The sequence below is a fragment of the Ursus maritimus genome, unplaced genomic scaffold (assembly GCF_017311325.1).
Source record: "Ursus maritimus isolate PB19 unplaced genomic scaffold, ASM1731132v1 scaffold_8, whole genome shotgun sequence".
Taxonomy (NCBI): domain Eukaryota; kingdom Metazoa; phylum Chordata; class Mammalia; order Carnivora; family Ursidae; genus Ursus; species Ursus maritimus.
This window is the reverse complement of record NW_024426996.1, coordinates 46,525,726-46,551,581: the sequence shown is the minus strand read 5'-3', so window position 1 is coordinate 46,551,581 and position 25,856 is coordinate 46,525,726. Positions and strand designations below refer to the sequence as shown.

The 25,856-nt window shown below is 33.6% G+C and overlaps 1 protein-coding gene across 2 annotated transcripts; it reads left to right on the top strand.

The window, feature by feature from the left end:
* Positions 1 to 1,210: 1,210 nt before the first annotated feature.
* On the top strand, positions 1,211 to 25,844 carry GUF1 (GTP binding elongation factor GUF1). Of its 2 annotated transcripts, XM_008701438.2 has the most exons (17): positions 1,214 to 1,601; positions 3,338 to 3,449; positions 3,605 to 3,753; positions 4,021 to 4,101; positions 4,983 to 5,060; positions 6,021 to 6,104; positions 9,959 to 10,023; positions 10,512 to 10,715; positions 12,239 to 12,378; positions 13,548 to 13,671; positions 14,067 to 14,199; positions 15,012 to 15,155; positions 16,074 to 16,207; positions 19,102 to 19,203; positions 20,036 to 20,155; positions 21,702 to 21,738; positions 22,539 to 25,844. In XM_008701438.2, exons 1-17 carry the CDS (start codon positions 1,437 to 1,439, stop codon positions 22,674 to 22,676), a joined length of 2,010 nt encoding a protein of 669 aa, XP_008699660.1. In that variant the 5' UTR covers positions 1,214 to 1,436; the 3' UTR covers positions 22,677 to 25,844. The 2 variants fall into 2 exon arrangements, with proteins under 2 accessions (XP_040481073.1, XP_008699660.1); XM_040625139.1 differs by lacking the exon at positions 21,702 to 21,738 and having other exon boundaries at positions 1,211 to 1,601; positions 22,539 to 22,692.
* The last annotated feature ends 12 nt before the right edge of the window (positions 25,845 to 25,856 follow it).

Here is a 25,856-nt window from a genome sequence, read left to right as displayed (position 1 = left end):
TTTATTTAGTGTTATGTTTTAAAATTTTTCTCTAATGTCTGCTAATCTATATTTGCTCTTGGTTTTTGTTTGTTTTTGAGCGAAAGAGAGCATACAAGCAAGCAAGAGTTCCGAGTTGGGGAGAAGGCCAGGGGCAGAGGGAGGCAGAGAATCCTAAGCAGGCTCTAAGTCTGACATCTGACTGGATCACACCACACCAGATTATGACCCCAACAGAGATCAGGAGTCAGTTGTTCAACTGACTTAGCACCCAGGAGTCCTGCTAATCTACATGTTTAATCAAGAGAGATTCAGAGCCTTTCCCAAGTAAGATCTTCGCATTGAATTACATTTTTTAAATTAATTACACTTATTTTTACTGTTTTAATTTATGACAGGTCACAATGCTTTTTCAATTTATGATAATGATACAAATTTTTCTTTTAAAATAAATTAAGTATAAAAGGTAATTTGATTTAAAGAAAATATTAAGTATATAATAGCAGTATGTATAGTCAAATCAAGGAGAATATTCAAATTATTGTAGTTTGCAACTGATTTATATGAACTGCCGTGAACTATTGTGTTCATTATAATTCAAGGTAGCTGTTGTTTATTCTCTAACAAAGTTGGTAGCAATTAGTGTTGTATTAAGTACTGTTTTGATTTATAGTAGTCCAAGAATGAACTAGAACCAATACAACGGTGAACGTAACACAGCTGTTGTCTCATTCCTCTGCACCAAACTTCAGATACTCCAGAAAAGCCCAAGGGAGATAGTGGGAGACAGACCCTGAACGAGCTACAGGGGTCTCATGATCTCTTATCATTATCACCCACGTTACTTAGCCAGAGATCTTCCCTCTGCAAGGTCAGTATTTGTTGAAATATAATAAAAAAAAATAACTTGAAGATGATGGGAGACTTCTGGGAGTTCAGGGTGTAACTTTTTTCCACCTTCCGTTCTGGTCCAAACTTTCCTAGGATACAGTATTGGAATCAATTTTACCTTCCGTTTCCTTACAGATGCACTAAAATAATAGCCATATCAGTTAACAACAGGGGGAGTTTATTTCGCCTTTCAAATTCTAAGAAAGCTGCTATCTTAGCTCGCTTTTTTGGTAGGCAGCTAAATCACAACGCGGCTGAGTGAACAACAAACACTGGAGGCGGGCTCGCCCTCACGTGACTTCCTTACAGCCTCGCCTGGAAGCGCGCTGACGTCATCCTGCATGCGACGTGCAGGCGCCGATCGGCGGCGCTGCGTCTCCGGTGTCGCGCTGGAGCCGCAAGTTGGGCCACACTGGCCCCGGTACTTTTTCTTCTCCCGCTGCGTAAGGCTGTTTGGAGGTTTTTCGCCGGATCTTAGCGGCGAGCGTCTTGTGGAAAATCGCGCCTTAGGCTATGGCGCCGACCTGTCTCGAGACTCTCTCCTGACGCCTTCGTAGCGCGGAGGGATGTGGGCTCCCATGGGTCGGGGCAGGTGGCACGGTTGCGCGCTCACGGTGTGGGCCACCGCAGCTGCGCATCGGGGGATCCTGGAGCCTCGCCCCATGCCGACCCGTGGGGCTGCTGCCAAGTCCAGGAGTCAGGACAGGCTCTACAGCTCTGCCGACCGCAAGGTGACCGCCATTAGTCTCTGATTAACCGTGTTTTAAAACTTGGGAGGGTGTTCCTTGCGAAAATGGAAGCCTGAAGGGCTTCCTAGACTACCGGCGAATGCAGGTTGAGGTTCTATGAGGGAGGTAGACCTAAGAACGCGCAGGTTTCTGAATCCTCCACCACTCACCAATGTGACCTTGGGCAAGTCGCTTCTCGAGTTCACTAGCTTGTAATGTCAGTAACTATCTATTGATTGTTTATGCGAGGCACTGATGCAGGGGCTTTGCATGCATTTAATTCTCTTAAAAGCCTGCTGAAGAGGCCGCTACATAACCTCATTTTCCTGCAACTTACTAGCTCTGTGGCCTGGGGAATCTACTTGAACTTTTGTAACTGTTTTCTTTATTGCTAAATGAGATAAGAATAAAACAGAATGGCTATTCATGAGGATTGAACTACGTAAGTAGTTTTTAGTACTTTTCAGTCCAGTATCTAGAATGTAAGAAGTGCTGGGTATGCTTTAGCTTCTGTTTTTTATTTTATTTAACGTGACCCAAAGCAAACTTGTTTTCTGAATCTTTGTTCTTGTGGTGGAGAAAGTGCGAAATTCAGCAACTCTTTAAAACTACACTATTTGATTACTAGGAAGAGATACAGTTTAGGCAGATAAGAGTAATTGCAAGTTATGAGTACCTGGAAAAAATAAGACTTCAGTATGATAATTGCCCTCTTCTAAAATGCTGTGGAATGTAAAATGGATTTATGCTGCAATTCAAAATTCTTAAAAGTGGTGCAGTCCTGTTCATCTTTTTAGTTGAATGGCAGTTGAAAGGGCAGTGTGGGAAATCCACTGGGGCAGACAAATCAGGTTTAGTTTTTTCTCAGAATTTCTTTCAGATATAAGTTGCACCTTCATTATCTGCTTTGTATTAGAACATTTATAAAAAGAAAACTTAAAGTTCATGAGTAGTGTGTATTTCATTGTAATTTTCCTTTTTTAATGCTGATTATGAAATGGATTTGCTTGGAAAAATAAAATGTTTAGAGTACAAAAAAACTGACATATTCTACTTGAATAACCATTTTTAGCTGTTTGCAATGAACCGTCACAAAACATTAGAGAAGGTGTATACAACTAAAAATCAGGAGTTACATTTTAAAATATTTTTAAAGCTTAAGTGATGAGCTTTTTTGTTGTTGTTGTTGTTGTTTTGCTGATGTTATCTTTTTTTCTCTCTCTCCAAAGAAGTTGGCAAACAATACAATTGTATCTAAATTAAACTTTTGAAAACTCTATTAGGAGCACAGATTTTTAAATAGATTTGACTGCTGACTAAATGTGATGAGGGCAAAGAATTTCCTTTTTTTTCTTAGAAACTTTTCTGTAGCTTTTTTGCCTTGAGCGGTTTTGTTAGACCTGGTGTTCTAGGCTGTTCAGGAGTTCTAGGTATCTTATGTTCGTCATTCATGAAAATAAATTAATTCCCTTATTGGCCCTCGAAGTGATGGAAATATTTATAAGGGACTCTTATTTAGCTAAGTTGTCACCTTGACAGTGAAACTGATGTATTTGATGAGTGCTGTTATAATCAGTTGCTTGTAATGATAGCCATACATCTTTTTATTGTCATAGGAATGGTATAAATGTTATAAATGAAATTGTTCAGACTAAAAGAATATTCTTTGAATTAGTATACATTTTTCATATCATGCAAAATGTATACTCATAAATGTTTTATTTTTCTTCCCTTTCTAGGAAAAAATTGACATGTCTAGATTCTCTGTTGAAAATATTAGAAATTTCAGTATTATTGCACATGTGGATCATGGCAAAAGTACTTTAGCTGACAGGCTTCTGGAACTAACAGGTACTTGCACTTTATGTTATATAGTTAATTGATGGCCATGAGTAATTAATCATCATTTTTACTGTGTTTTTTAAAATTTTGGTTTTAATTTTATATTGCAGTATTGTGTCTTTTTAAAATCCCATAGAAATATCAATAAGTATTTCTCTTTATAGGCACAATTGATAAAACAAAAAATAATAAGCAGGTTCTCGATAAATTACAAGTGGAACGAGAAAGAGGAATCACTGTTAAAGCTCAGACAGCATCTCTTTTCTATAATTATGAAGGAAAGCAGTACCTTTTAAATCTCATTGATACACCGGTAAGTTTAATATTTTGTCTCTCTTGTTAAGTCAGCCTTGTATTAATAGTGCGAACAAATCCTTGTTCAGCTTTTGAACTGACCGTTAAGCACTTTGCTTTTTGTTTTCTCAGTGTTCTTATGTTTGAGTAAATTGTTTCACAAGTATAGGGTAAAAAAAGAAATGTATTAACTTTTTATCAAGGGGAGTCAGTAGAGTTGCCATAATGCCCCTCTGTAAAAAAATTACAGCTAACTTTAGAAGTATCAATATTTTTTGTTTCTCAGGGCCATGTTGATTTTAGTTATGAAGTATCAAGGTCACTCTCTGCCTGCCAGGGTGTTTTACTTGTGGTTGATGCAAACGAGGTAGGTACTTTCAATTTTATGTGGTGTGACATGCTCTTCGGTTGTTTCAAGAGGTTTTCCTTAAAATATATTTTGGAAATAGAATTTTTGTGTTTGAAAATAATAAGATTTATTGTATTATGAAAGCCAAAGCATATGATTTGGTCCTGTTAATTTGAATTTTATTGCACTAAAGCAGTCTGTGAAATTGACAAGTTCCTATTTTAAACACTAAGCTGATTAGAAAAATGAAGGGATTGTTGAAGTATATTATCAGTCATCCTACCAAAAACTCAGTTTTTAGCTGTTCTTAATTTGGGGTTTTAATATTAATTTTTAGAAGAACTTGAATCTATTTTGGAGGTAATTTTGGGTGATTTTAAGGTAAAAATTTGGGAAATGTTAAGTTTAAAGAAACATGTCAATAACATTACCAAGTTCTTTTGTGGTATAAAGATAACCATAAAAATATATTCATTGATGATATAGACCTATGATATGTACTATTAAAGTAATCTTTTGATATATTTCAGTTTCTCACAAACTTTTCATTCAAAACCCAAGATAATTGTTGTGTTAAACCTTCCTTGTTCCTGTCAGGGAAAGTCAGTGTCTACCTTGTATACCTAGTATAGGGTTTTATAAACCCCATCATATGACTGTGTCCTTTAGTAGGCTTTCATGACCTTGAAGGTTCATGTTTCACCTTTTTTGTCTCCAGTGATGTTTCCCGAAATGAGAGGAATTTTCACAAGGAATTGTCCAGATTCATGGAAGTATAGTTATCATACTTTACTTTATACCTCTGCTTTTGGTGAAGATGTGTGGAATGGTCTTAAGTTTTAAGTTTTGTGATAGATGGTAGAATGGTCATATCAGTATCTTTGTCTTGATATTTCTAGGGTATTCAAGCCCAAACTGTAGCAAACTTCTTTCTTGCCTTTGAAGCACAGCTGTCGGTAATTCCAGTTATAAACAAGGTAATTCTAATGAGACAATAATGTTTAGTATTTTACTTTCTAAAAGTGAATTTAGTGTTTGGCAATTAAGTATACCATTTTTTATATGAGGAATCTTCAACTATATATTAAATATATTGATAGGATTTATTCCTTCGAATTGCACATGATAGAATTGCAACTCAAACTCCTATATCCTTATAAGTAGTTGAGAAGACAGTCTCCCTAAATTGACGTGGAGTGATTGAAGGCTATTTCTATAGGAAAGGAATACGTGCAGGGCAGCCAAAAAAATATGTTTATCACACTAAAACATATATAGGAAAAGAAAAAGCACTTATGATCTTGGGAAAACAATGTAACACTGAAGCATAACAGTTAAGTGCTAAGCTGAGCACTGTTGATAAACCTTAACTTTTATATTTTGAAATTAATAATCTTAATTTAAAAATCTGCATTATGGGGCGCCTGGGTGCTCAGTCGGTTAAGTGTCCAATTCTTGATCTCAGTTCAGTTCTTGAACTCAGCATTGTGATTTCAAGCCCTGCATTGGGCTCTGCTGGACACGGTGTTTACTTAAAAAAAAAAAAAAAAAATCTGCATTGCATTCAGTTGAATTTTTTTATATTGGAGTTTAAAAGAGGCAAAGTTGTCTATGGTAAGACAGTTGGTTGTGATAAGTTACACCTAACTTATAAAATCAGTTTACATGGTGTTGGTTGATAAATTATTATTGAACTCTTCTGCCTTGAATTGCCAGCTGCCTGAATTTTTTGCATACTCAGTTCTGCCTGCCCTCTGTTTTTCAGTGGCCATACTTGTTAAAATTGCATTGCCTATATTTAGATATTTTAACACTTTTGGAAAGAAAATAGAGGGATCAGTTAATGTAGGTATGCTTTTAACTGTCTCTAAATGCTGTTAATATGTAATACATTTTATTTTTACTGTGTTAAGACATAATGAATTTTTGTTCTTAAGATAGATCTGAAGAATGCTGATCCTGAAAGGGTTGAAAAGCAAATTGAAAAAGTGTTCGATATTCCAACTGATGAATGTATTAAGGTAAAAGACTTTTTTTCTTTAAAGATATAGTTATACTTCAAAAAATTTCAGGTAGTGGCCTGAGTAAAATTTCATAGTATTTGATATCCCGTTGGTATATAAAGTTTTCGTAGTTTTGCAAAGTTCTTTTTACTAATACTTCATTTGATTTTCACCAAAAATCCTCATTACATGGTTAGGACAGATAGGAATTATTCTAGTGACCCAGTTGAAAGAACTAAGACACAAACATTTTATCACTTTCTTAAGATTACAAATCTAGTTAGCTAATGTGCCAGGACTAAAACGGAGGTCTTCTGTAACTGATTATAGTAGCATTTCTTGTTAGCCATTTTGCCTCTATGGAAATACTCTATATATTTATTTATTTAAAGATTTATTTATTTTTATTTTACAGAGAGAGTGCATGAGAGTGGGGGTGGAGGGGTAGAGGGAGAGAGAATCCTCAAGCAGGCTCCCTGCTGAGCACAGAGCCTGACTTGGGGCTCGATCCCAGGACCCTGAGATCATGACCTGAGCCAAACTCAAGAGTCAGAGGCTTAACTGACTGAGCTACCCAAGCGCCTCTGGAAATATTCTCTTTAAAGAGCAGGCTCAAATTAATATCAAGGCATTTGTGTGTATTCGTTTTGGAATTGACAGAGCTTTTTTAATAAAAGAATTGGTTATAGTAATAATCTTAAGAAACAGTAGATTTTATTTATATCAAAGTTGGTATTACTTTAAATTTGAATTTTTTTATTTACCTTTTAAATGATGATTAGGTGTTGAGTAGCCACGGCCAGACTGTGCTATGCTACGTGCTTGTGTTGTAAGTGTGTCAGTGCAATAGTATAATGTTCAGCTTCCACCTTCAATCCTTTGACTTTTGAAGAAGCAGGTTTCAGGTGATGAAGTGTTTTTTGTTTGTTTAACCTTAACACAGTGGAAGATTACATACAACATGGTATGAACTGAATATATATATAACTGAAATATATAACTGAAAAAGCAGTGTTTTTTTTTTTTTCTTGGAGATAGGATACACACATACAGAATTTAATGGTTTTTATTATAAAGAGGGACCTCATAAAGCAGTCCTGGGATTATGGTTTCATAACTTGGGTTATGTTATATTAAAGTACAATTAACTATTCTGTTTTTAATACATCTTTAAAAAATTCATTCAGATACTTATTTCATATGTGCCAGCTAGGGGCACAGCAGTGAACAGGATAGATAGACCACTCTGTCATTGTGTTCATGTTCTCCTTAGAGAGGTAGTCATTAAATAAGTAAAGAAAGAAGTAAGTGTAGTAATTATTGAATAAGACATGTTATCAAGGAAATTCATTCAAAAGATTGTGGTGTTTCAGGTGGAGTATCATACTTAACCGTGGAAAAATCATTTTTTCTCAGAGAGATGCTATGATGCAGAGTAACTTAGGGCATCTCTGATGAACTGACACTGAAGAAATGAAGAGTTTGGAGAAACACATTCCAGGAGGAGGAAAGAGCAAGCGTAAAGGCTTGGCATGTTTGGCAAGGTTTGGCATGTTTAAGGAACAGAAAGGAGGCAAATTAGATGAGATGGCTTTGTAGGGATAGGCGGGAAATCAAGGCATGCTGAGACTCTTGCTGTGCTGAGGTTTGAAAATTATTCTAAGATAAAGGATTTTAAAGTAAGTGAGGAAAATAAACTGATCAGGTTGACTTATAGAGAATTCATTAGAAAATAAGAAGAAGAGATAAGGGGACACCAGCTTGCAGTAACAGCTCAGATGCTATGGAGGTGACTAAGTATGTGATGGTGATGTTGGTGAAGTGGGCAGATTTGATGTGTATTTGTAGATAGGTTAGATTTGCTGGTGGGTTACATGTAAGGAAGTGAAATAAAGGGAAGAATCAGGTACATAGCTTTGGGTTTAAGCAATTAGTTGATAGTAGGTGTTAATATTGATATGAGGAGGAGTTAGAGAGGAAATGTTATAGGAGAAAATAAAAAGCTTTGCTTTGGACGTAGTGGGTTTGAAATGTCTGTTAGACATCAAAGTAGAGATATTGTGTAAATCTACAGTTCAGGCATTCTTGGAAAAAACTGGGGCCAGAGACAGATACTTAGGAGTTTTAAACATGTATGTGGTATTGAGGCCTTGCAAACTAATATGGTTTTCTAGGGAGAAGTGTAGAGAAAGGTCCTAGAAGCCAAACTATGTTATTGTCAATTTGAGGGCATTATGAGTAAGAACTTAAGAAGGATTAGAGTAGGATTCAGAATAGAAAGTGTGGAACGATTGAGTCTTCAGAGAACAGGGAATAATTCTCAAATAGTAATTAATGAGAGTCCTAGAGAAGTTGTGACTATAGATACAGAAAGATTTGTATATTTTGGATAAGGGAGTTTGTGATATTTTCTGTTTGCTTAAATGAAATAACAGGCAAAGTCATCAACCAAGAGTGAATTGGCCAGAGGGGAAAACATGTACCAGTAGTAATGTGAATTTACTATGAGATGCATCCTGGGAAGTTAGGAAATTTAACTGCCATTGAGATGTGTGGTCATGAATTCTCAAGAAACCAACCAGACCAGTTACTTGATTTTTCCCCAGTAATGTTAAGCCGTTTATATCATAGGCATAGAAAAAACACATTGTTGGGGCGTTTGGGTGGCTTAGTTGGTTAAGTGTTTGACTTTGGCTCAGGTCATGATCTCGGGGTCCTGGGGTCCAGCCCTGTATTGGGCTCCATGCTCTGCAGGGGAGTCTGCTTTTCCCTCTCTTACTGTCCCTCCCCCCTCGTTCACTCTCTTTCTCTCTCTCTCTTTTTCTCTAATTAATAAAATCTTAAAAAAAAAAAAAAAAGACACGTTGGAAGCAGTCACAGTTGAGTTTTACCAACCTTATGATAGGGAGAGAATAGATAGTGGTTGAACAGTGATTGTAAATAGTGGACCTTGGAGTCTCAGCTGGGAAAGAAGGGGGCAAGGGGCTAATGGATAGTGAAAAAAAGGTAGTCCATTCAATGGTTTCGAGATGGGAACTTGAAAGATTGTTGCAAAGAAGGTACTAGAGTCTAGAGCAGTGGTTCTCATTAGGGGGTAGTTTTGCCCCCTAAGAAACATTTGGCAATATCTGGAGATGATTTTTATTGTCATAATGGGGAGCGGGTGCCACTGTCATGTTGTGGGCAGATGGCATTCCATAGATTCTGTTAAACATCCTGCAGTGCACAGAACAACCCCTAAAACAGTTACCAGCCCAAACTGTCCTTAGTGCTGATGTGAGGTGATCTAGACAGAGTTTAAAGGTTAAGAGGTGGTTTTTAGGGAATGGGTTTTGAAATAAAGATTTCAGAGGCAGTCCAGTTACTAGTGATGACAAAGTTGAGTCATACCTGTGTTTTTTGTCTTCAGGCTTGCTCTCTCAGTGGGAGAACCGCAGTAATAATATGCCTTTCACTAAATGTGTGACATCCACTTATGTTATTCTCTTTACACAACAATCTTCAGATTTAGGAAAATATAAATGATCATTTATTAGATGAGCAACTTGAAGCTCAAATATATATTGGTTAAAGTCTCATACAGTCTATACAGAGTCATAACTGTTACTCAGATTTTTTTTAAAATCTTAGACCACTGTTCTTTCAATACCATAATCAGAATGCTTCTGTAATTTAATCTAAGAACCATAGACTCACCTAACTGTAATGGAAGGACATTTGTCAGTATAGTATATGCTTTGTGCTTCCTTTTATTACTTTCTTCAAATTGATACCTGTTAGAATTCTTTCTTTTTTCTGATTATAAAGCTCAGTCACCTGGATAGAAAAGTTGAGTCTTTAAATCCTTATTTTTTTAATACATATTTTTTTAGATTTCTGCTAAACTTGGAACAAATGTTGAAAGAGTTCTTCAGGCAGTCATTGAAAGAATACCACCGTAAGTATTTTCCTATTTTTTGTACTGTTTATTTTTAGTAGTACAAAGGCCATCAGTCTGATCTGTAATTTTAGATTAGACTGTTCTTGTGATGAGTGAAAATACATTTATTTTTAGTGATACATAGAAATCAAGTACAGCATAGAAAAGAAAGCAAACAAGGGTGGTAGGGATCTCTTCCTAATAATCACTGTAGTAAAGAGACTTGAATACATTAGCAGTTATTGTGCTTTAATACTGAATGAATGTATTTCATCAGTTCCATAAATCATCTTAAAACAGTCATTTATTTAAAACTCAAGGTTGAAATAAAACTAATATAAAAATAAGCATTATACTTTATAGGAAGATCTTTTTATTTTGGCTGTCAGTAATTAGCGTTTCTCAGGTACTAGAATAAATTAGCATAATATTTGAGTTTAAAATAGGCATTTTATTAAGATTTTAATTTATTATGTGTATATTTTCTCTTTACTTATTTTTAATAGTCCCAAAGTGCATCGCAAAAATCCCCTGAAAGCTTTGGTATTTGATTCCACCTTTGACCAGTACAGGGGTGTGATAGCCAATGTAGCATTATTTGATGGAGTGGTTTCCAAAGGAGATAAAATTGTATCTGCACATACTAAAAAGATATATGAAGTTAATGAAGTAGGAGTTCTGAATCCTAATGAGCAGCCAACACATAAACTGTAAGTAATTTGCAATAGTAATTAAAATACATTTGTATGTGTTTCAATCTTTGCCTTTCTTAGCTTGGTATGCTTAAAATTATCCCAATTTGGTAACTCAGGAAAAAAACCCAAACTGATTATTTAATGCAACTAAATATTAAATGCTCTTGCAAAAGGAATCTCATGTGTAAAGGACTATATAAATTTGATGTATTTGATGAGACAGTGAAAGAGATGGTTCTCTCACCCATATCCAAATCACACTGGGTATCAATTTTGATACTTAATTTTTTTATAATTAGATTTTTCAACATAAAAGTAGTGAAGAAAATTTGGTGATTTTTCCTTTTGTACAGAATTCATGGTAAAACTTTTATTAACTAGAATGCATGGCACATGGGGTTAGCAAGGTAGTGTGCATTAGAAAAACTGAATTCTGAGTTCACTTACAAATATTTGAGTGCCTCCTCCATCAGTACTCCAGGTGCTGATGAGATAAATCGCCTGATACATATTTGCACATTCTAAGGTCTTTGTTTCCTCATCTGTAAAAGTTAAGGTAGTGACTATATAGGTTACACTTGATAGTTTATGTCTAAAACTAGCACTATTTTGTTCATTACATTTTGTATTTAATTGAGTCATAAAGTTTATTTTAATTTTACTCAAAATATTTCTGAAGTCTGTGTTCCATCATTTAGATCATACATTGACCATTATTGTATCTTCACGTAAGATTCTGATGCCTTATTCTAAATGTAAATTAGTTATCAGGTAGGAAATTTGCTTCTTAAAAAAAAAAAAAACAACCACAAAAACTAAGCTAAAACTCTGAAATCTTTGGGGCGCCTGGGTGGCTCAGTTGTTAAGCTTCTGCCTTTGGCTCAGGGCATGATCCCGGAGTCCTGGGATCGAGCCCCACATCAGGCTTCTCCACTGGGAGCCTGCTTCTTCCTCTCCCACTCCGCCTGCTTGTGTTCCCTCTCTCACTGGCTGTCTCTCTCTCTGCCAAATAAATAAATAAAATCTTTAAAAAAAAAAAAAAAAAAACCAAAAAAACTCTGAAATCTTGGGATGTACTCTTTTCCTATAAGAGGAACGTCAAATTGGTGTCAGATTTGTTTAGAGTTCACATTTTTCAGGTTGGTTATAAATTTATCTTTTTTTTTTTTTTAAAGCACATTAGTGACACAATTCCTTAATAGTGTTTTACACTACAAGAAGTTATTTTGTGTTTCTGCACTTAGTTTCACTATGTTTACATTATATTTTAGAAGCGTTGTTTAATATGCAAAGGTGGGCAGAGTCATGAGGAAGGCTATAGACTTGTGGTGTTGCAGAAATCCTTGGTAATGGACTGTAAGGCATGGTATGTTCTTTTACTGACAGTTTAGCGTTGATAATTGATATGTAGCACTTACTTTGAATTTGATGAGGTTTTGTTTGGAAAATGTACCATTTCTGGGAAAGGTAGAAGTTAATGTGAGTATGCACTTGAAACATTAAAGCAGTAAATATTTCCATATAATAATTTTATTTAGATATGCAGGACAGGTGGGCTATCTGATTGCTGGGATGAAAGATGTCACTGAAGCACAAATAGGAGATACATTATATTTACATAAACAACCAGTGGAGCCCTTGCCTGGGTTTAAATCAGCGAAACCAATGGTATTTGCAGGTGAGGAGCTCACAAATTCAAGAATGAGGGCCAATTTATTCTGTAAATGGAAATAAGAATTATTAGAAATATTCATTGTAAATAACAGCTAATTCCGGAATACTCTTATTTCTTTCAGTTTTTTGTGTGCTATTTATGTATCAGTTAATTTCATGTGTATAGAGAAACTTTATGTGGGAGATAATTTCCTACATTTTTTTTAGGACTTCTTAAAAAGTATAAGCTCTTAAGAAACAAGCTCGCTGATATATAAAAGAACAAAGTAATGTGAATTTCCTTTTTGTTTCGCTGGTCATTGCATTTGGAATATTTTTCTAGTTAGGATGTTTTCGTTACTAATTATCAGTGGACATTTACTGACTGCCTTCCTGTTAGTTGGACTTTCTTTAATATTGTACAGTATAGTGTAGACATGGCAGAGGATAGTGTTAACTCTCGTAAGCATGACTTCACAGCCTTTTACTACTGTGTGATGTTACAGACATTTGGAAAAGGAAAGCCTGATTGAAGGTCATCAAGTTACTCTGTGCTGGGTACCAGCGCTTGCTTTTCTCCCTTTGTATCTGTCACTGGGAAGTGTGAAGTTTGTTTACCCTGTTTAGGCAAAGTCAATCATTTGAATTTTGGAGGATTTGAGAAATGAGGACTTGAAGTGTGAGATGAAAAGAATCTAATGAATCAGTAATTGTATGTTTTTGTCAGTGAATTGAGAAAAGCAAAATTTATCTTTGATTTTAAAGATTATCTGCCCTACAGAATTAAGGATTCAGTGTAGTTTTCATTTCTATTTCTGTTTTTCATCTACTAATGGAGTTTCATTTGTGGTTGTGGAATGTGTTCAACTTCTGTTTCTTGAAATAATGTATTTTTCTAAAAGGCCTAATTTCCATGGTTCTTTTTTATTTTTCTTATATTTTTGCAAAAGCATAAAAACATCACTTGAAGTATGAATCCAGTTGTAAATTCACTACAGCTCTGAAACTTGCAAGATACTTTGAAGCCAGTGTAACTTAATATTCAGTTTTTTTTAGCAAACCAGTTATTGCGGTCAGTGAAATGTAGGGAAGTAATTTAAAAGCTAAATGATTAATTTTGATCTTGGAAGCGTTGTATATTTAGTTTTTAGGCAGATTTTCACATGTGATAATTAGAAATCATTGTGTCCTCAGGAATGTACCCTATAGACCAATCTGAATATAATAACCTGAAGAGTGCTGTAGAAAAACTGACTATAAATGATTCCAGTGTGACAGTTCATCGGGATAGTAGCCTTGCCTTAGGTGCTGGCTGGAGGTAAGATTCTTTTACCTTCTAGCATCAAATTTTTATTGAAAAGTGAAGTTTAAGTGGTTCATTGCTCCTGAACATTTCATTTCTGAAAATAAGTACTTTTTAGTGTAAAGCGAACCTAAACAAACATCTGCCTATTTTACACTGTACTCATACTCTATGTGTAGGCTTTATAGCAATTTTAAATACAATTCCAATAGAAATTTTTTTTTAAATTTTGATTCTTATGTAATGAAGTTTTGCTGGCATTTAATTATGATGTGAATTGCTTGAATGACTTTTTTTTTTTTAATGACTTTTGATTCTACCCATCTCCCACTAAGTAACACTATATTCATCAAAGAAACCAGAGCCCATGAGACGTAAACATTTTGGAGTTTGGCTTTTTCTCCTCCCAGGTTGGGATTTCTTGGACTTTTGCATATGGAAGTTTTCAACCAGCGACTGGAGCAAGAATATAATGCTTCTGTAATTTTGACAACCCCAACTGTTCCATATAAAGCTGTTCTTTCATCAGCAAAATTGATAAAGGTACTGTTGTGAACCAGCATACAAGAGAAAACTAAATAAGAGTGTGTATGTATATGCAGAATGCAAGAGAAGCTTTTTAGTACACCATTAGCTGACTAGCTATTATGTGAAGTATTCTTGATTAGTAGCATTAAAAACTGAATACTTTATGACTAATGATGGAGAAGTCACTTGAGAACTTTTTTGTACAGTATTTTTCTTAACTTGATAGAAATCTATTTATTGTCAATACTAGCCTGTTACTGAGAGTAAAACATAGAATTAGTAATTAAAATGCTGTTCTAAATCCAGTACAGAAATGAAGAATATAATTTTGGTCATAAGTAGTTTATCTTATGAAAGGTGAAGTATTCATTGCTACCTGGCTGTAGGAAATTTTAGATTTCAAGATATTATAGAGAAGGTATCATATTCCATGTGAATGGCAGGCTCTTCATTTTAAACAAATTTTAACTTGGACATCTGTAAATATTTTCCAACAAAATTTACTTAGGAAACTAATGATAATGTCTTATAAAGGGCAGATTAAAATGTGCTTTTACATCGTATTTTTCTAAGTGGTACATGAGATGTGTGTAGTAAATGTTGATGAACAGGATATGTTACTTATTAAAAATTGTTAAGTGGTTCATTTGGGTGGTTTTTAAAATATAAAGCATGTTAAGATATAGTCTAACTTTTAGGAATTCTTTTGTTTTTATTCAACAAATGCAATTATAGTAAGTTCTAACATTTACTATAAATTAAAAGCAAATTTTAAAACACGGTAATTAAGACTTTTTTTAGCTCTAGGTGATTTTTCTTATTTTTAGGAATACAGAGAAAAGGAAATTACAATCATCAATCCTGCACAATTCCCTGATAAATCAAAAGTAACAGAATATTTGGAGCCAGTTGTTTTGGGTACCATTATCACACCAGATGAATATACTGGAAAAATAATGATGCTTTGCCAGGTATAAGTGTAATACAATTTAATGTAAAAGTAAACTTTAGTCCTCTCTAACTGGTTTCCCACTCAGGTTTTGAAAGATTTCTCTCTGTAGAGTACACTGAATTTGTAAGAAATTTTCATACAGATCTACATCTACATATATATGAGGTAGAGATGTTGGTATAGATATACTTTTAAAATAATTTTGATTTTAAGTAAGGAAAAGATAGAACCAGAATTTTGATCATCTCTGTTAATTTACTGAGTTGATATGTTAGCCCACAGGGAAGAAATTTGATGCTTATTTTTACTGACTAGCTAAAAGAGTAATTTCTTTTAGCCTTTATAGTACTTGAAATTGAGGATAGTTTCAAAGATTACTATAATACTTGAGACTTTTGACTAAAGGGTGGGTATTCCCCATTTTGCCTTAGTTTTTGCCACAATGTAATAAATAATCCACAAATCATACTCCTCAAAAAAAACTATTTGAAGTACTCTGACATACATTGGAAAGAACTCTCAAATGATTACTAGTGGACTTGCATTTTAATTCTGTAATCACAAACTAGAAAACTTTGGTCAGTTGCTTAAATTCTTTGGACCTAAGTTTATTTGTAAAACAAGAAATTAGAACTTTGATGTTATCTGTAGTTACGTTTGGTTTATCATTTAATATGATATAATTTTAAAAAGATAAAATTGTTAGATAAAGAAAGGATTAAAAGCTTTGGTGATAAATATAATTGAAATACGAAATAGTTCTGTCTGTATTATAAGTATTGTTGCAAGTTTTTAGTAGACCATTAAATATTCCTTCATTTTGCCCACTCTTCATTAGGATTTGTAAGGAAAATTTTAAGTTGATAATTGACATCTTTCTATATTCGTTGTAAATCATTTAAGTAGGTTATTAAACATATTTTTTTTTCTCTTTTAGGCTCGAAGAGCAGTTCAGAAGAATATGGTATATATTGATCAAAATAGAGTTATGCTTAAATATCTCTTCCCTTTGAATGAAATTGTGGTGGATTTTTATGATTCTTTGAAATCCCTGTCTTCTGGATATGCCAGGTAAAAGTTTAATGGGAAATTCAGATACCTGGATAATTCTTTTGAAATACTGACCACCATGAGTATACTAATACTCCACTGATTTAATAATCTCTGCTCTCTTGAAGATAGTGGAGAAGGATAGACAGGCTTGAAGCAACCTTAAAAGTGTTCGAGAGTACTCATAATTTGCTTATGGAAGAATGACTTCCTTCAATTCATCGAACTACCCTTCTTTTAATAAAAAAAATTGTAGTGTCCTCTTCATGAAAGAGTATATGCCCCTGTCTGTTAAAAATTATACGTAATTTCAAGAAGGTCCTGTGATCTCAGTGGCACATTTGTATGGTGGCACATTGTATTTGTGTGTTATGTAATCGTAGGAGCACCTGTTATGTATTTGTAAAACCTAAGTACATACTTAGTCTGTGAAAATGCTAGGTGTGCCCCTGTACCTGTGAACACTTTAATAACTTGGTCTTCTCCAGAGTAAGTGTCCCACATTATGAAAACCGTCGTCTCATCCCCAGGAGTGCGTGGAGGAACAGCCTGATATAAGTGAAGGAAGATTTAATACTAAGTACCAAAAAGCTCCATGCATAGCATTTTGGGAGTATTTTATGTTGGGGTAAATAACTCTAGATGCCCTTAGTATCCTAAAATCTTATGTTATTGGAAAACATATATTGGAATATAAAGAAAATATAAAATATGCTGGGGAAGTTGGGGGGAAAATGAACATTTACATCTGTAAAATACACATGCACCTACATGAATGTGCAGGCATGTTTAACATTAACATTGAAAGAAAAATTCCAGTGTTCAAAGAACATGCTACAGTGTGACCTGGAAATTTAGCTTTATGAAATGAGCTTTAGAATGAAAGAGTCATCATAATCGATATAAAGGAGTGTTCTTTGTGTTTGTTTATATTGAGAGATTATTTTTTCTACTTGTCACCCAATTTTTTTCTTCCGTGTCTTCTTTCAGACAAGAACTTAAGCAAATAAGTGGCAGTGGGATTTAAAGTAAAATGAATTGAGGCAGCATGTTGTTAAAAACAATAATTATAGGGGGTGCCTGGATGGCTTAGTCGGGTAGGCATCTGCCTTCGGCTCAGGTCATGATCCTGGGGTTCTGGATCGAGCCCCAAGTCGGGCTCCTTGCTTGGCGGGAAGCCTGCTTCTCCCTGTGCCTGCTGTTCCCCCTGCTTGTGCTCTCTATCTCTGACAAATAAACGAATAAAATCTTTAAACAAACAAAAAATAATAAAAAAACAATTATTGTGGTTAGAAGAATGATTAAGCTAAGTGTTTATAAACATTTTTAACAAAGTCAGTTGTAGTTTGCATTTGAGTACCAACTTATGAGTTAAGTGGTCTTAAAATCTTATAGCTTAGACACTTAAACATACTTCAGATTAAATGAAATGACATGTTTAATTTTGAACTGTGTAAAAATGAAACAATGCCAGCTTCCAGAATTAAGGTGATTCTTATGTTCAAAATGGATTTTTTTTTACATGTAGTCAATTCCTAACTTATTAAAAATGCATCATAATCTGTGACCTTCTAGCCTAATCCATTGGCCTCTCGTGGACTGAGATAAGGAACAATTTCTCTTAAACCAGCAAGAATCTTCTGCAGCTGGGTCAGAAGAAGTATTCCTTTGTTATATGAAGACTATAGTGAGGCTGCTTCTGGTATTTAACTTGATGGAACTGTTTGTCCTTAAACTCCAAGTAGCATTTTGGAGTCCTAAATATGTTTCCTGCATTCCAGGGGTACACTTATGAATAACTGTGTTTTGAATGGAGGTTAGGTTTCCATTTGGCTGGCTTGGAAACACATTTGTGTAATGGTTTCTTTTGAAAAAATGAGTGAAGAAATTCTAAACTTCTGGAGCACAGAAGATTTTAAAATTGTGAACAGGAGAAGTCTAGGGACTATGTCTAGATTTTATCTTTCTTTGTATTCTGCGTAGTAGTTAAGATGGTATCTTTCATGTAGTAAATGTTTAATGTTTGTTGAAGAAAGGATTTTAGCAAAACTTTAGGTAATAATATAATTTTAGAGTATTAGTATCAACTTGTGACCTTCCTTTAGAAACCAAACATTTGCAGCTCTACACATCAGTTTGTTTTAAAATTAAGACAGTTTAGGACTGTACATGTTCTTATCCATAATTGAAAAGACATGTAATCATAATTAGTTTTCTTTCTCATTAGAGTTCAGTTTTGAGAGTAAAACCTGTTTTGAGTAGCATTGTAAGCTTTGACCATATTGTTTAATAATAATAGCTGATGCTAACCAAGTGCTTTTATGTGCTAAGTTAGGCTCTGTTCTAAACACTGTTTTTGTATTAGGTACTGTTTCAGTGCTTGACACGTATTAACTCATTTCATCCTCAAAGAAGCCCTGTGAAGTTTCAAATTAAGGAGTAGTATATGAAATCCAAGAGTCTTATATAGCGACTCTATTAGTGCCAGAGCATTTATTTAACAGGTAGTAGAAAGCTAAACAGAAACCCAAACTTAATGAATCTCTGAGAACGACCCATTAATATATACTGTTGTCTACAGTTCGCCAGCTCTTGGGAGGAGACATTGACAAGAAGGTGACATTTGCCTTCAGTGTCCCATTTTCCTAGACTGACTTACCAGTTTGTTTTCCTTTCCCTATAAAGCATGTTCCCCTTGCTTTTGCCTTTCATTTCATAAATGTAAAAAGATGAGGGAGTTTGTTGCTCACTGTGGTCATCTAGATCCATTTATGTGAAATGTATATTTAATATTTTGATAGAAAGTTAGATCTTTGGGTGGGGGTGGGGGGATGGGAAAAAGATGTTTTGCAAAGAAAAATAATACAGTCTCTTGGGAAGTATATTTATCTATCATTTGGATGTTTTTTTGTTAGTTTTGATTATGAAGATGCAGGCTACCAGACTGCAGAACTTGTAAAAATGGATATTCTACTGAATGGAAATCTTGTAGAGGAGCTGGTAACTATTGTACACAAGTAAGTTGAATAGAAACTAATCACGGAATGTGAAAGTAAACACTTTTGACATGTTTTTTATTTAATTATTGATTGCTTATTTTTATTTGACAGCTACATTTTGAAAACTTAAAAGTAGTTAAATTTCCTTGTACTAGTTTTTCCTTGCATTCTTTTTCCATGCTTCTCTTTCCAAACTATTACATATAAAAGAATAGAATTACAGTAGCCAAAAAGAATAGTGTCATGGAAAGAAATGTTTCCCTCACCAGGGTAAGACAAAGTAGAAGAAATATTTTAAACTTTACGATAGATTTAAAATTGAGAACAAAAAGTTTTTTATATTCATAAAAAATTATAATGAAAAATGAAATATCCTACATGTTCAGCAAATTGATAAAAATAAATAATGGAGCACCTATTTAATAATCATATTAAGCTATTAAAACTATACTGTGAAGTAATATTAAGTGACATAAAAATATCTATTAAATAGAAAGGTAGACACATACACACTGATTCAAACTGTAAGATATCAAACATGCAGAAAAATAACGGAAGGATATAGTTTAACATAGACATTCTAAAATGTTTAACATTGGTTTTCTGTGGGTGAAGGGAAGGGCATCAAGCATGGTTTTTATGTATATTTTTCTACATTTCCTGTAATGGTCATAATGTTATTTTTGCAATCAGAAAAGTCATGTAATTCAGAGTAAGGGATGTTTAGGACAAATGAATTCCATTTGAACCTCCTTGAGAAATGCCTTTGTATTGATTATTCATATGGACTAGAAAGCTACTGTAAATATTCGTATTTAGGATATGTAAATAGTTGCATTTTCTCTCTCAGAGACAAAGCACACTCTGTTGGCAAAGCCATATGTGAACGTCTTAAGGATTCTCTTCCTCGGCAGCTGTTTGAGATAGCAATTCAAGCTGCTATTGGAAGTAAAATCATTGCAAGAGAAACGTGAGTTGAAATTCATTTTTGTTCCCTGTTTTAGAAATGATAAATGGTTAGAAATGATAGGACTGGAACTATATTATGAAATAATATTGAGAAATTTAACTTCATATTCGCCTAAGCTTTATTCTTACTTGTAGAAACACAATTGATTTTTTAATTCCACTTAATTGATACCATTACAGTGAATTACTTAAGTAACACTGAGTGATATATAATGGGCATGGGTTTGAGGAATTGCTTTATTTCCACTCTGAATGGCTACTGAATTTCCTGGGCAAGGTATAGTTTATAAACTAATAGCAACTGAAACTTGTTAACTTCCTAGGGGGAAAAAAAAGTTTTGGAGATACTCTTCCAAAGGACAAAACTAAATTACGATTTTTACTTGAAGCATTTAATATCCCTTCTCAGAACTAGCCAAATTAGAAATCAGAAAGGTGACAGAGGAATGCTAATATGTTGAGCTTTGCATTGTAGATTATGTGATCTATAGTAGACATGGAAGATAGGTTAATTTATGTAGGAAACTGGTCTTTTTTATGAGGGATGTGAGGTATAAATCAGAACATGGAATAAGCTGCTCTACTAGTAAGTGCAGGAAATATCGTGTAGCGTATTTCCTTGACTTCTGGAAAATCAGAAGTGTCCCCTAGCTGGAAATTGCTATTCAATTGTAGTTTAAGCCCAAACCTACCTGTATCAGTAGTGGTGAAATTACAACCAATATTATTACATAGTTTACATCTTGTGGGACAAATTTTATACCTGTATTTGCAGTGAATTTCATTTCCTAACACAATTTTGCTTTAGTTAATTGTTTTGAGTTTCATGAGTACCAGAGATTGGGCAGAGTAGAGTTGATAATCAAGGAACATCCTGGAAAATACAATTTAAAATAGCAAATAATTCTAACATAAGTGTGTTAGGTAGGAGCTATCTTAGAGGAAAAAAAATAGATTTTTATATCTTCTTAAGGAATACTTATTATAAATGGAATTTTTTTCAAATTTCTTCAAATTTAGAAACCCTATAGAAATAGATGAGTTTGTATCTGCTTGGGTGGGTATATTAAAATTATTTATTTGCCCTGAAAAGGGTTTTATAAAAGTAATACATTTTTTATATTCCTAGTCACTCTTAACCCACATGTGGTAGAGTTATTAACACGATGATAACCATTTTTAAATTTTTTGGAAGTAGTAGTGGTAAGAACAGTGTTAAGTTGAGCCAGAAATGACCTTGTATAATCTTATAATTAAGGTCATACTACTCTTGAATTTGGCCTAATCAAGACTACCCACAAGCCTTGACCTTTTTTGTGCTTAGTAAAATTTACGTTGATGTTCATGTTGAATCCATTTTCTATTTTATGTCAAATATATGAAAATAGATAAAAGAGTATTTGAGCTATCTATTTGTTTACGACAGTTTTACTTAGGTATGACATGATTATTTGAACCTTGAAAGTGGACATTGTTTTTGAAAATAAAATTCTTTAAAGAGTATATTGAAATTATGTTATATTTATATAAAATTTCCTCTTTTACAGTGTGAAAGCCTATAGGAAAAACGTTTTGGCAAAATGTGTACGTATCTGCCTGTATTCTACTTTGTATTAATATATCTGTTTTCATGAGTTTAAAATCAGAGGAGGGGGTATAAATAATATATATTGATTTCCATTGTTTTTGTAATAACCATTTCATCTCCAGTTTTCTTTTTAAATAGGTAAATCTCAGCTTGACTGTTAATATATTCATTTTGATAATTCTTATTTTTCCATCTTATTTATAGAAATTTTCTTATATGAAGTACTACCCAATAAGGTATTTTTGTAACAGATCAGGATAACATGTTTTATTGATCTAATTTATAAGGAGAAATTTTGAAGACAATGACTGTCTTACAGTGGGAAGAATATGGCCATTTGAAATCCACCTCTCCTACATTGCTTTGCTTTTTGTGGCCTCCTCTATTAAAATTTCTTAACTCAGTTATGAGAAATAAATGGTAAATGCTTTTTCTAAATCCTTAGTGTCAGGACTGGCACACTTATGCCTATGTGAATTTATTAGACTATGGCTATATGACCCAGAATTTTAAGACTTGAATCAGTAAGAGGATTGATAATTCTTCTTGACATGCATAACATAATACTGGGTTTCCTTGGTGATCTTCATCTCCATCCAAAAAATAAATAAAGCCTTTATCATTCTCTGAGAAGATGTTAAATTATGATCTGCTATGAAGGTGATTAGAAAGGTAACTTTGCAGATGTCTACCTCATAATAATTGTAAAGTTATTATAATTGTATTGATGTCTGTATGTAATTATATAATTTCTATGGAGTGATTTGGACATCCAATTTTTAAAAATATTTTTCAGTATGGTGGTGATATTACCCGAAAAATGAAACTTTTGAAGAGACAAGCAGAAGGAAAGAAAAAACTGAGGAAAATTGGCAACATTGAAGTTCCAAAAGATGCTTTTATAAAAGTTCTAAGAACACAACCTGATAAGTAATTGATGGGAAAAAATACAATGAATTTTCATAAATTAAAACTTGTGGATCTTTTAATTTTTCTTAGTAATATATATGTTGACAACAGAATGAAAATTATAAAATTTGCTTGTTGCTTTCAAGGTTTTTAGGTTTAAATAACCTATTAGCTCTTCTTTGAAAAGGAAGTAATAATAGGTGGGTAAGAGCTTGGATTCTGGAGCCATATTGTCTGGTTTCAAATTTCTGTTCCACCATTCACTAGCAAGGTAAATTATTACTTAACGTTTCTATTTACTCTTTAGTGACATCAGGATTATACTGTTATTTACCGCCATAGGTTGTTGTGAAGGTTATATCAGATAGTATGTTTAAAATACTCAGAAGAGTATTTTAAATACTCTTTAAATACTAAATACTAAGAATAGTGTTCAGTGAATCTGAACTATTTTGTTTTCACGCATATTTTTTCTTACACTAAAAGGCCCCATACTTAACAGTCTATTTAGTTCAAACCTAAGATAAAGTATTTTCAAAATCCCCTAAGTATCAATTTGTTGTTAGCTGGGTAAATTTAGATTTATAGGAATCAGTTATTAAATAAAGTCAAATAGCATTCTAGCTGGACATGTTCTAGTTTTTGTTAAAATTTTTTTAAATGTTTGAAATAGTTTACATACACATCTAAATTAAAATAAGGGTAGGGGCTGTCTTAATTTTGGTAATTAAGATGCATTTGTGTGAAGCGATAGGTGTTTGGTATTAGCAGCAGCTGTTATTAATGGCAATTTAATAAGTATTGTCTAGATTTCACAGTTGAGGGGACCAAGCTCCAAGCTTTAGTTAAGTAACTTACTTGATGTCACACATCCAGTAAATGGCGGTCATGCTTCAAAGCATGTGTTCTTATCTCCACCCAGTTAGTGAACAAACCAGAGGGCAGATTATATTACAGTAAGATGTGTTAGCCATTGAATTTTGTCCTCTACCTTGAATGAACTGAATGAATTAAATGTCTTTTAGGGATAAGACTATTGATATATTTTATACTAAGGTTATTACGTTATGAGGTACTTCTCACTATAAGATAGTGGGATTTACTTAAAATTGTATATAGTAGTTAATTAACCTGTGATTTCCTCCTACTTATATAATCTACTCAGATATCTTTCCTATCCCATCTAGCTGTAATAAAACAGATGAAATATTTGAGATTCCATAACAATATTTGTATTTTGTATAGTATATTTGAACCTAGAAGAGCATTTACATATAATTTTTAAGACCGAATGTTCTGTTCTACCATTATTGTCAGGAGAAAGGTTACAGGTTGGTACCTGGCACGAAGTATGCACCACGTGTCTACTATTTAATATTGTGCTGTATTAGTAGGTGTATAATTTGGACACATTTAGTTCTTTTCCTTTAACCTCTGACTTTTTAGGAAGCTGTTTTACTTGTAGTGATAAAAGTATTTTTCAGATTTTGTAGTGTAAGCTTAAAGTTCTCTCCCTGACCACTCTCCCGAACAGAGGAAGAGTTGTGTGCCTTCTAAGTATATTCCCCAGAGGACCTTAACATTACTGAGACTTTTGCAAACATTACAATAATTTAAATGTATTAGAATAGCCACCATTTATTGAATATAATAAACTGAGAGCTGGTGAGCTGAGCTCCGCAGGCCATTGCCTCATTCAAGCTATACAACAGTCAAGGTACAGGTACTATTACCATCTTGTCTTATATTGCAAGCAGCTCAGACTTATATTTGCTGGTGTCAGTTACTGACAGAGCTGGGATTCAAACAGTGGTTTCTTTATCCAAACCCTACCAGTTCTTAGCTACCATGGTTTATTACATTGTGGAAATCTAATGGGCTTCTTAGTTCATTAACAGCAACTTAGCCTCTGAGCTAGGGAGCTAGAGTGGCCAGAAATCAGTTTGCTGAGGAGCTTGAGTACATGGGTTTGATTCAAACTAGCCCCTTAACATCAAGGGCAGTGATGGAAAGATCTTCTAAACTGTGTTTCAGCTAGCACATTTAAAGCACAGAAATAACTAGTTGAATCATGCATCAAAAAAGTTAAGGTTTTCACTATAACTATGACTTTCTATAGAAGGTAGATAAGGTAGATTGTAGTAACCAGTACTTTATTACCAGGTATGTGACTAGAAGATGATATATAACACTTAAGGCAATTATAAACTACATTATTTGGAGTTTAAGGAACATACTTTATATTAAGTTTTATTTATTTTTATTTAATTTTTATTTGCCATTTAAGGAATTTAATTGTAAATACATTTCAGTCACATTTCAGTTAAGTATCGAAGTAATGCTTCTCTGAGATGGACATATGAGATGCAAAATATGCTGAAGAAATGGGAGAATTTTTTACTCCCCACTGAGTGACTAAGAAATTACAGGTAGAATTATTGTCTTTTAAGTTAAATCTCCTAAATGCCTGATGGCAACAAAAAGTAAATGCTGAGTGAATACTACTAATAATGTTGGAATACCTCAGATGCACGTATTCAGTTTCACTTCTGGAAATAAAATTTAGATAACATTTGTTTATTATAATCTTTATTTGAGTTAAAGATAGAAAACAATATACTTTTATTTGCAATTTAATGATGCAAGTTGTTAATGGCAATCTAAGTTTACAGTAATTCTTTTTTATATATACTTCATCACGTAATCCTTTTAGACATATACGTAAGGAATAAAGCTAATCGTTTATGAAGTTTAACAATAATCAGAAAATTGTCTTCAAAAGAATTTCTTTAAGTGTTTTGCTAGGTATAAAGTTCATAATTGCCAAAATACTTATATTAAAAGCATGAACCCAAGTCATTAAATAAAAATAAGAGCACATTTGTAAAAAAGTGCTATAGAAGATGGTGCACAGAAATCATGCACTTATACATACTTTCCAAAAGGACGTAAACTGTACTTTTAGGCACTGGCATCTCTTCAGATTCTCTGTTCCAACGATATATAGCAGGACTTTTGATGTCCAGATGCTACTGCAGAAAGATGACTAAGGCAACCACGTGCAGAAAAGCTTGTGTGTAATGCACAGAAAATACAAAGATTACATTCCAAAAGTAAAGGTTTGCAATGATTGATATCTGAAAGGCTTGGAGTGTCTTTATGTGATTAAAAAATAAAACTTTGATCAACCAGATTCATATGAATG

What these genes read in the sequence shown, in the direction of transcription:
- GUF1 (XM_008701438.2), top strand. Translation starts at nt 1,437, where the DNA reads ATGTGGGCTCCCATGGGTCGGGGCAGGTGGCACGGTTGCGCGCTCACG. An exon ending in CTGGTAACTATTGTACACAA is followed by an intron (nt 19,204 to 20,035) that starts GTAAGTTGAATA and finishes TTTCTCTCTCAG; the next exon opens with AGACAAAGCACACTCTGTTG. An exon ending in AAAATCATTGCAAGAGAAAC is followed by an intron (nt 20,156 to 21,701) that starts GTGAGTTGAAAT and finishes CCTCTTTTACAG; the next exon opens with TGTGAAAGCCTATAGGAAAA.